Source organism: Taudactylus pleione, unplaced genomic scaffold, assembly GCF_031769625.1.
Source record: "Taudactylus pleione unplaced genomic scaffold, aTauple2 ptg000671l, whole genome shotgun sequence".
NCBI classification, from domain to species: Eukaryota; Metazoa; Chordata; class Amphibia; order Anura; family Myobatrachidae; genus Taudactylus; species Taudactylus pleione.
In genome coordinates this window covers 4,084,407-4,096,333 of record NW_028285073.1, presented here as the reverse complement: position 1 = coordinate 4,096,333, position 11,927 = coordinate 4,084,407, and the positions used below count along the sequence as shown (strand labels likewise).

Genomic DNA, 11,927 nt, shown 5'->3' with positions numbered 1-11,927 from the left:
CGGACGAAGACACTGATACACTCTCCAGCAATGTGGCCGCTAGTGCAAGGTGTTGATGGAGCGGCAGCGCGGGCATCATTTTGGATGCCTAGCGCTCTCCACTCTAAAAATTAACATAAAAGAAATGTCATTAAAAGTTCAGGCTGCATAAAGCAGACCTTTTTAAAGAGTGCCCGCTCCTGCAGGCACCAAACCAACACTGGCCTGCATGGGGGTGGGATATAGGGGAGAAGGAGCCTGGGCTGCTGGGAGAAAACTATTTGTCATGTAGAAATCAGTGGGTGGTATGTAACCATGGGCTTAAAAATATTTCTATATGTATAATAAGAGTTATAATTCAGTGTCACATGTGCGGAGTCATAACTTCAGATCACAAAACACATGAATTTAAAATAAAGTTTATTATAAAAATGTTTGCACATTTTTCATATGAACATTTCCATTTTACAGAAGTTGTGGATTTAGAAATTAAAATTTGTGTTCATAATTCAGTGGTTTGATTTAGTGCAGAATTTATAACCCTGCAACATGTATGGAGCAGAACATAAGGAAAGCAACATTAGTTATTGATAACTGTTTATGTATGTTTCCTACCGGGTATTCCAGCCAGCTTATCTCCTATTAATGTCAATACCAGATCATTCTCAAGCGCACGCAGCCTACATTCCTTCTTCCAATCTCTTGACTTGCTACAGACTTCTAGCTTTCTGATAATTAATAAGATTCAGAAAACACACTGGGGGAACATTTATAGGAGTCTTTGTTTCAAATTAATTAAATTACATGACAGGATATGGCTAATATGACATTAGTGTAAGCTTAGCTTTGACTTTCATGCACTTTCCTTACAACATACAAGATGCGTGTTTGAGGGACATTTATCTCATATGTACCATCTAATGCAGTGATTCCCAACCACGGTCCTCAAGGCACACTAACAGTCCTGGTTTTAGTTATATCCATGCTTAAGCACAGATGGTTAAATCAAAATAGCTGAGGTACTAATTAAGTCACCTGTACCCAGCTATGGCTAACCTTAAAACCAGGACTGTTAGTGTGCCTTGAGGACCGTGCTTGGGAACCCCTAATCTAATGTAACTAAAGTACTAAGACAACTGTGTAAGGTCTTCTAACATATGAGAATCAAATGTCGGATAAATACGTTACGTGTATATGTATTGGTAACTATGTTTTCATACTAAACCATTCAGATGATAATAAAATAACTGTAAGAGCAGGGCTGTATCCTTGCTCAAGAACATTTTATCCTACTGCTGCATACAGCATTAAAATCGATTTAGCAGACTGAGTATATTTATAGAGGCTTCCTATTTCCAGAATGCTAAATTCTGTGAGAGGTCACTTATACATGGGCAGAACTGGTCTCCACTTCACAGACATGCAATATATCAGCTCATCCTTAGCTAAAGGATAATATCTATTATGCTATGTTGGCGCGATATATCCCTCTGGAAGAATCTTGGTAGCACTGGCGTCATCAGGGAGATGAGAATATTTTATTGTTTACTTGTTTCTGTCTCCATTATCAATGAGCCCCTAGGCAACATACAGGTTTGGGCTACCTCTACATCCCATTTTTGTAGAAAAAAAACCTGTTAGGGTAATCTAGACACCTCAGAGCTCACAGGGCCCTAAGTGGGAGCATATACGTTGCCTAATGGATCTGACAGCTATGATTAGAACTGAAAATCCATGATCACTGATAGATACACAAGAAGCTTATTTATTTATAACCCATATCAAGCACAGTTACCGCATGTTTGTGCAACCACATCTGTCTTTACCTGTAGATTACGCGTCTGTTCAAAGATAGATGTACTTGCTCTTTAAACATAAAGACAATTTCAATGATGGTGTCTCTTTAAATTGGGTTATTGACACAGTCTTTCAAGCAGTTAAGCACAGTAGGTGTATTCAACCAAAAATCTTGTAAAATCTGCATCTGTTATTTAGTCTTCATTAGTGTATAATTGCTACTTAGCAATTAAGCCAGTCAGCGATGTGCATTATAGGATTCCAGGTTTTGGCCCCAAAGGTCAGAGCTTTGGAGGTGGGATATCTGACAACATTTTCTTCAAATCTTTGGTGTTTTCTCCAGTGGGGGCTTCCGGCCACCTGTTGTGATCTGAGGAGCAAAGGAATAACGGTAATTTATCCTAAAGACATCTAATCATTACACAGTGCAGCAATATAATTAACTGACTGATAAATGACTTACCAAAGTGCACTATTCAACATTCATGGCTAACAACCTCCTTTAGGGGGCACCAGAGGCAACACCTTTTATGCACTCAAGTCCATCACCGTGGGTATATATATATATATATATATATATATATACACATACATACACGCACACACTATATGGACAAAAGTATTTGGGCACACCTGTTAATTATTGAATAGAGGTGTTTCAATCAGACCCGTTGCCACAGGTGTATAAAATCAAGCACCTAGCCATACAGTCTCCATTTGCAAACATTTGTGATACAAAATGGGTCATTCTGAAGAGCTCAGTGACTTCAAGCATGGTACTGTGATAGGATGCCACCTTTGCAATAAGATGGTTAGTGAAATGTCATCCCTGCTGGATATTCCACGGTCAACTGTAAGTGATATTATTAGAAAGTGGAAGTGTTTAGTAACAACAGCAACTCAGCCACAAAGCGGAAGACCACGTAAAAAACAGAGCGGGGTCAACGACTGCTAAAGAGCATGGTACATAAAAGTCACCAAAGCTTTGCTGATTCCATAGCTGAAGAGTTCCAAACTTCATTAATGTAAGCACAAAAATTGTGCGGCGGGAGCTTAATCGAATGAGTTTCCATGGCCGAGCAGCTGCTTGCTAGCCCCACATCACCAAGTCCAATGCCAAGCATCGGATGGTGTGGTGTAAAGCACAACAACACTGGACTGTGGAGCAGTGAAAATGTGTTCTGAGAGAGAGAGAGAGAGAGAGAGAGAGAGAGACACAAACACAGCCATGGCCAAAAGTTTTGAGAATGACAAGTATTGGTTTTCAAGTTTGCTGCTTCAGTGTGTTAGACCTTGTTGTCAGATGTTACTATGGTACACTGAAGTAAAATTACAAGCATTTCATAAGTGTCAAAGGCTTTACTTGACAATTACATTAAGTTTATGCAAAGAGTCAATATTTGCAGTGTTGACGCTTCTTTTTCAAGACCTCTGCAATTTGCCCTGGCATGCTGTCAATCAAATTCTGGGCCACATACTGACTGATGGCCACCCATTCTTGCCTAATCAATGCTTGGAGTTTGTCAGAATTTGAGGATTGACCACAAGTTCTCAATGGGATTAAGGTCTGGGGAGTTTCCTGGCCATGGACCCAAAATTTACATGCTTTGTTCCCCGAGCCACTTAGTTATCTCTTTTGCCTTATGGTAAGGTGTTCCATCATGCTGGAAAAGGCATTGTTCGTCACCAAACTGTTCTTGGATGGTTGGGAGAAGTTGCTCTTGGAGGATGTTTTGGTACCATTCTTTAATTGCAGAAACAGGTAATGAATAATAGTGCATCCTAGTAAATAAAGTAACTCACCTTATCTATAAAACTTTTGGACCACTATCAATGGGACAGAATGCGTCTCAGGAAAGATGGTAACTAAAATCATGATGTTCATCGGAGAATATCTCTCGCAGACATACCAGATTCCAAGAATTAAAACCAAAAAGGAACCACAACAGTGTAAGGGTGGGCAGAACGGAGAAGCAGGAATGGAGCAGTGAGAGCGGGGAGCGAAGCCGATCGGGAGGCAAAGAATGAGATGACCCGGCATATGCCTGTTCCAATATACTAATGCAGAGTTTCCGAATGCCACCATTACAGTTTCCCAAACTCTGACATTACAGTCCAAGTTTTAAGGATATCCACGCTTCAGTCCAGATGGTTTAGGCACTTAACTGACTAATATTTTTTTCCGGCAAAACAGCACAGTAATTGTTTCCTTTTTAAAAAAAAGTGTAATTAAGTTTAAACAGTATTTTGGAAAAATATTTAAATATAACTAGGGGATGTTTTGCCCCCTCCAACTCCCCTGCTCATTGGTCCCCATTGTATTTATCCCCATGGCAGAGCCCCCACCCTCACCCTAGGTACAATGGGTCCCCAGTTTAGTCTTGTAAAAAAAACAAAATTAAATATCCCCTGCCAGCCCAAAAAAATATTTTGATGGGAAGCAAAAAAACCCTTCCCCCAGTTCCAAAAGATAGCCCCCAATCCCCTGAGGCAAGCCCCTCACTGATCATCAGTCCTCCCTGCTGCAGTTGATCGCCGCACATGCAGTTGATGTCCTCGCACTTTTACTTTAGGCACATGTGGCCCAGAGTGGCGTTCGCACAGCATTCTGGGGAGCGATTCCGGCAGTGATGTCGGTGGTCACAGACCGCTGCAACACTACAGAGGGGTCCGGGGAGTCAGAGGAGAAACTTTCTGCACTTGTGCAGAACAGATCTCCTCTGCAGAAGACGGGGGACAGAGTGGCTGGGTGGTCGCATGTGATACGAACTTGCCAGATACTTCTGGGCTCCGGTGGCATCACATGCGACCACGCCAGTTAAGTGCTTAATCAAATTGACTGAGCACTTATTAAGTCACCTGTGCACAAACGTGGATATCCTTAAAACCTGGACTGTAATGGCAGAATTAGGGAAACTCAGATGAAATCTTTACAAAATCGCCTCCAAAAGTCATGTGATAACTTTATGTGAAACTAAAACAATGTGGAAAAGGGTGTGAAAATACTCACTTTCACATTGTTTTAGTAAAAAAAAAGATTGATAAAAATGTCCCTATGTGAGGACAGGGTTGTATATAACAGGTGACCTGGACATAAGACTTCAGCTCTTTGCTGGCTGGGGGGAGGAGAGTACTATTTGAGGACATAAACTTGTGAATGGGATATTCAATAAAAAGGACTCTTATACCTGGCACTTCCCAAGCAGATCTGTATAAGCTTTGTCCAGCATCGACCTTCACCGTCTCTCCAGTGATGAAAGAAGCAGCAGATGACAGCAGGAAACAAACCATGGGTGATATCTGTCCAATTAAACAGAGAGAAAGTAACATTCATGAGTGACATCTACAATATACTGCCACATTTCCAATCGAGCAATTATTTTTCACAGAACAGTTATATAAATATATTGTGTGAAACACTAACTGCATGAACCCACATCTGCCATATTCACTGGCAATGAGCAGAAATATATCATAGCAGTCCCTGATTATATTTCTCTATAGTCTGCTCTAACTGCCGGGAGATCTACACCTCCCCAAATACACACTTCTAGCACAATACTGTTAGATTCTGGTCATGTTTGTACATGCAGATAGAAAATGATCGCTGTTGTCCATGTATGTATCTGTGTGGTGACCTTGTCACCCGCTGCCTAAGGAAAGTGAAAGGATGGGCTTGTGTGTGACTAGCCTCTCTGCGTCCGATGTAATTACTTATTACCAGCTATTTATATAGCGCACAGACATTTCACAGCACTTTACAGAGAATATTTCAGTCCTTCACATCAGTCCCTGCCGCAGTGTAGCTTACAATATGCAAATGTGTCCTTACACATCTTTGCTGCAGTCACACCAAAAAAAATGCTCTTGGCGTGCCAGGTCCTGTGAGTCTCTGCTGGCGCTGTGCGTCTTTTTTTGACGAAAATGCATTTAAGTTGCAATGCGATACGACTAGGATACACCAGCAAACTGTGCTGATTAATTTTATATGCGACACTTGTATATCAGTGTGCACCTGAGTCTCTGAATATGTATACTAAGTGCTACAAGAAAAACCTGATAGTAGACTCCAGTGAAAAGATTGAGCACTATATGAAACATGGGCAATAGGATATCACTGGGCTGCATCCATCTCAGACCCTTAATTCACTGGACACTTGATGTATTTGTAACTCTGGTTTACAGGAATCATACCACAAAGGTGAAGGAAAAGTGCTTGTGTCCTAACACTGATCAATCCCACAATGCTGCCAGAGACAGATATAGGACTAGCAACCTTTTGCTAGGTTATGATAATTTGAGTTATACCTCTTCAGGGACTCCTAGTCTCTTCGCTGGAATATTGGGGATGTAGTTTTGAAACATTGCAGGACCCATATCTTTATAATTCTCAACAGCAGTCTGTGAAAAGATTGTGCCCTGAAAAGCAACATCAGATAAAACAATTAATGGTGCATAAAGTCATATTTAGGCTATAGATCAGTAAATACGGTTGTGGGTAAGTGGTAAAAAGTCTTTAAAATTACAACAAGCTGCAGAATTGCAGCCTACAATACAAATTATGCTTTATGATGTTATTATACACAAGAGCAGGGCCGGTTCTACCATTACACATTGTACGCAGCTGAGTAGGGCGCCACATAGTGGAGGGCGCCTCAGCTGCGACCATGCGGGCAGACTGTGTCTCGTGACACAGCTGCACCGCGCGTGTAGCGCTGACCGGACGGAGTTCAGTCAGCACTACACAGTGACAAACACACAGCCGCCGGCGCCGGCAGCTGTGTGCTCATTATGATTAGCAGCCAATGAGAGTCTGTTAGACTCTCATTGGCTACTGCACCCACTGCCGGAGCCGGGCTGGAGCTTCCTACTGGGGGCACCAAAGGCACTGCACAGGGGGGACCACTACTGGGGGCACTGCATAGGGGGTACCACTACTACTGGGGGTACTATATAGGGGGCTTACTATTGGGGGCTAGGGCCGGCCCTGCATAAGAGCATGGATAAGTGCATCAAGATGTTCAATAGTTTGTATCTTCTGATGACACGTAAATCAGAGAGTGCCCATGCCCCCAAACTCTAACGACTAACATAAAATATAAAGAAGGCAGGAATGAGAATTGTGTTGGGAGAAAAAAGATAAAGTTTAAAATATTACAGTAACATTGACATATTTACTCTCCATTTCCAGCTATCCTGCAAAAGTAGGGGCAACGTGATTTGAGATTATATGTATATACATATTTGTTTTCATACACTATAGCCGCAATCACGCCAAACAGCCCTTCTCGTCACGCCAGGTCCCGAGCGACTTGGCTTGCATCAACCATCTTTTTTGCTTGAATATGCGTTAGTCGTAATGCAATTCCAAGAAGCTTAACGAGACAACACGGATTCATTTAATATGCGACACTTGTAATTTTGTGTGCGAATGAGTCTGACTCTATACCAGGTGTCAGGAACCGGTGCAGGCCACGACCCCTCCGTGTGATGTCACGCTGGTCGGAATACCACAATCGCAGGTGATTACAGCAAAGCCCGGAGCATTCAAAGGATACTCCGGGAAGCTGTAAGGGTAGCAGTGTGACCATCTGAAGGGTCCTAAGGACGCTCCAGGCAGCACTGCTGCATAGATTCTGGCTGCAGGGAGCCATTCTAGGCACCTGCTAGTCAGACGAGGCTAGCAGAAAAAAGCCTTGGGGGCCAGACCAAATGATTACGGGGGCCATATACAGCCCCCGGGCCTGAGGTTCCCATCCCTGCTCTATACGAAGAGCTACGATGCAGCGGCTGTAGCTATTTTTCCTCCAAGTTCTGTTTTGCTTCATCTGCAACTTTGTAAATATTTAAAACTAGTTTCTATGCAATTACAGATTGAGTAGTGTTTTGCTGCGTCTGTGATGTGAATAAGATGTAAATTTAAAGGAAAAGTTGCATTGCATATTGAGGCTAGGTGTATGAGGACACAGCTGTATGTATGGATATGTATTGTATGTATGTATAAATGAGCCCCCTTCAAAATAACAGTGTTACCTACCGGAGCGACAGAGTTTATCCTGACACCGTTGTGCGCCCATTCGATAGCGAGACTTTTGGTCAGATTATCCACAGCAGCTCTCGCAGCACCCGTGTGCCTAATGAAGACATTGACATGAGATACAGATAGTAGTACAAACAGTTCAACAAAGGAAGCTTACTGCATAACCACTGAAACAAAAATGAGTTTTAAACTGAAAAGTGCACTCCATCCAGTAAACGTGTAACATGGGTACAAATAGCCATGTACAGTATTTCTGTCCTACTCTATTCTTAGCTGAAATATTGAGTCACCAGTTATGTCATAGCCAGCATTTGTTAGCAGAAGTGTTACCACTACTAATCCTGGTGGGTGTACATAAAGATGGAGACACAAGCTGTAAGGGCCATAAAATAAGAGATTGTTATAGGTAGCAAACCATCTTACTCCAGCACTGCCTTGCGATATTATGGACTATTTTATTTATACCAATTGTTTTCATATAATATATTGTATCTAAATGTTTTCAACAATTTTATGGATACTTGTAGCTTAGACACGCTATAAATACTCAGTTTCCAAATGGTACACTAACATTCGCAGATCTTCCTATACTAATGTACTGTTAATGAAATATACTACAGGCATTGTCTCAGGTATACATACAGTATACTGGCTACAAAAGGAGTAAAGCTTGCTGTGGTGGAAGACCTTGGGAGTGCAGATAGGGATGATTGTTAGGAAGCTCCACAATATCCAGAGTGATTGCTCTACAACACTACACATTACATGGTAGGTAATATCCTATGCTGACATTTTGAGAAATTCCTGGCAGCTTTTTCTATATGCCTTTTAGTAAGAGAGAGAGGAGGGGGACACACATGGGATGGGTGAGAGAGATAAGAAAGAGGAGGACACACATGGGATGGGCAGGAGAGAGAAGAGATAGAAGGACACACGTTATAGATAAGAGAGAGGAGGACACATGGGATGGGTGGGAGAGATAAGAAAGAGGAGGACACACATGGGATGGGCAGGAGAGAGAAGAGAGAGGACACACATGGGCTGGTCAGGAGAGAGAAGAGAGAGGAGGACACACATGGGATGGGTAGGAGAGAGAAGAGAGAGAAGAGGACACACATGGGATGGGCAGGAGAGAGAAGAGAGAGGAGAGAGGAGGACACACATGGGATGGGCAGGAGAGATAAGGGAGAGTAGTTTACACATGGAAGTATAGGACAAACATGGAATAGGTAGGAGAGAGAAACTTGCACAGGGGAGAGGACACACATGAGAATGGCATGTCAGATAAGGTAGGAGGTTTCACAGGAGAGATGATAAACCACAGTGGATGGTCACGAGGGATGAGATAGTAAGTTACACAGTGGTGAGGAGGATACACATGGGATGGGCAAGAGAGAATAGAAAGGATGTAACGCATGGGATAGATGAGAGAGAAACTTACATAGATGAGAAAAGGACACACATGGGATGGGCAGGAGAGAGAAGAGAGGTGGTCACACAAGGGGAGGACACAAGGTGATTCCTGCAAAGCCCACCTAAAAATTTAGTTTTCATTAGTGTAATTTATAAACCATACAGCAACTAATGAAATATACATTTTCAATACCTGCGTCAACTTGCATTATATGCAGATAGAAATGTATGTATATATAGATATATATATATATATAAAAAAAAGCAAAACAAGAGGGCGCTAATAGTGTAGTATGTTTAAACACTGAATATCTTCAACAATAAATAATGTGCGTACATTTCATTTTGTATATTTACGCTTATCACAATTCCAATCAATGAAATGATGAGTCAGGACACAGTTTTCATAGTATATCCAGAACTTTGCCCAGCATCAAAAACAAAAACCAGAAGATCATAGGGTAGTATATCAAAACTTTATAATTCACGACATATGGTTATGGACACGTACAAGATAAAAACTTGGTTTATAACATATCAATCAAGCATGGTTCACCCAAAGCCAGGAGTCCAACGCGATCCCACTGAATGGTACCAAATTCAGATGATCTCCGTAATGCTGCCTCCAAGGTATGGGCTTGAATGAATGCAACCAGGAACCGCCAACGCGTTTCGTTTGTAGACAAACTTCCTCAGGGATAGGTTCCTGATCCATTTGTGATGCTTTAAATAGGGCTAAGAGTTCACTAGAGCAGTCCAATGTATTACATTTTTTCACAGTAAAAAAGGACTCCATTTATGGTCACATATATTTCAAGAAAATGGCCGAATTTACACATTATAATTATGCATTAATGTACATTTGCACAATCCATTTCTCTGTAAATAAAATTGATAACATTTGACATTGTTTTAAAAACACAATCCAATTCAAATGTATACATTTAAATTGCTTAAACCCATTGAAATTCATTTATTAACAAAAATCAGGCTCACCAAAAATAACCACCAAATATACAGACCATGAATAGAATCACCATAAACTAAAGTACAGCTGGTGAATAAATTAAGCTGTAATCAGCCATAATCAACCTATAAATGGCTGCCAACACATATAAAGGTGCCAACCAATAACATTATGTGGATCACTACTACCAATCAAAACTGATATCGTGTGTCATGCGGCTTGTCGGAAGTGACGCATTACCGGGAATATCCGTCTCAGTGGGAGACAACCCCGGACAGGCATATTATATCCGCCCGGATGTGTGGCAACAAAAGTGTGCCGATAAAGGAGTGCGCTATGAAAACACTATGACACGTCTTCCGATTACCGGAAGTGACATGACGCTAATGCCATAAAGGAGATAGGGCAGTGAGGGCACCAATAAAGAGTGCACTGTGAACCCACTATGACACGTCTTCCGATTACCGGAAATTACGTGACGCTAATACCATAAAGGAAAGAGGGCAATGAGGGCACCGATTACTGTATGTAATGCTTCCTCCATTTACCGGAAGTGACGCTATATTTAAGAAATTATAAATGAATAAATAAAGACACAGGGGAAAGTGTTTTGTCAACCTTAAACCGGAACTGACATAGCTTGTCAATCAAGCCACTAAAAAAATCCGCAACTAAACTTAATAGTAAGGGCAAAAATAAATGAACTAAGGGCAACCTAAAAATCATAAATAAAAAGAAAAATTGAGAAAACTATTAATAATAATGACCTTATCAATATACTAATGTATGCAAATACCAAATGCAAACACAAATAAATAAATACATATAATTTATCTACAACCTAGCACAGGAATGAGACTATATCAATCCCCTCTTTAAGACCTAATGGGGCTAATGAATTACACATATATATCCAATAGGATTCTTTTTTGGACAATACTAGATCCCTATTATAATGATAAGATGATAATGATAAGAAGGGACATGTTCTAAAACTGTAAATTTGAACGTATGAGTGTTTGATCCATGAATACGGGTAAAATGTCTAGGTAAACTATGATTGGACACATTATTGCGGATGTTGCGTAGGTGTTCCTGAATCCTGATATTAATTGGCCTCTTGGTCTTCCCTACGTATACCAAACCGCATCCACATGTAATTCGATAAATAACATAGGTAGTATTGCAAGTTACCATGGATTTTAGCATATATTGCTTACCATTGTCCAATTGACAAGAAAAATGATGTTTATCCATATATTTACATACCATGCAGTTGGTACAGGGGAAACAACCATTTTTGTTTAATGTTAACCAATTCTTTTTACCAACTGTATTAGATTTCAAATTACTTGGAGCAAGCATAGTTTTGCTTTTTTATAGACAACTTGAGGTCTTATTGGTAAATGGGGACCCAAAATAGGATCTTTTAGCAAAGTTTTCCAATGATGATTCAAAATGTTTTATATTTTTCTATTCTCTACATTAAATTGAGTCACAAATGGTCTCATTTTATAATTAGTTTTTATAACCAAGGGAATAGATTCCTTATCCTTAAAAAAATTGGATCTATCTTTATTTCTCGCTTTTAGTCTTGCTTCCTCTAATTTTGTTTCATCGTACCCCCTATCCAAAAAACGTTTTTTAATGAAAGAAGATTGCCTCTCAAATGAGCTTATCTCTGAGCAATTTTTCCTAATATGCATAAATTGTGAATATGGTACATTTTCT

The 11,927-nt window shown here is 40.6% G+C and overlaps 1 protein-coding gene across 1 annotated transcript in view; it reads right to left on the bottom strand.

Moving 5' to 3' along the window:
* Positions 1-1,498: 1,498 nt before the first annotated feature.
* Positions 1,499-11,927, bottom strand: part of PECR (peroxisomal trans-2-enoyl-CoA reductase) — a 31,590-nt gene continuing 21,161 nt past the window's right edge. Inside the window, exons 5-8 of the mRNA XM_088455787.1 lie at positions 7,814-7,910; positions 6,085-6,195; positions 4,965-5,076; positions 1,499-2,146 (exon numbers count right to left, since the gene is read on the bottom strand). Coding sequence (XP_088311913.1) covers positions 2,058-2,146; positions 4,965-5,076; positions 6,085-6,195; positions 7,814-7,910 — 409 coding nt within the window. The 3' untranslated portion in view covers positions 1,499-2,057. The remainder of the gene's footprint in view (positions 2,147-4,964; positions 5,077-6,084; positions 6,196-7,813; positions 7,911-11,927) is intronic.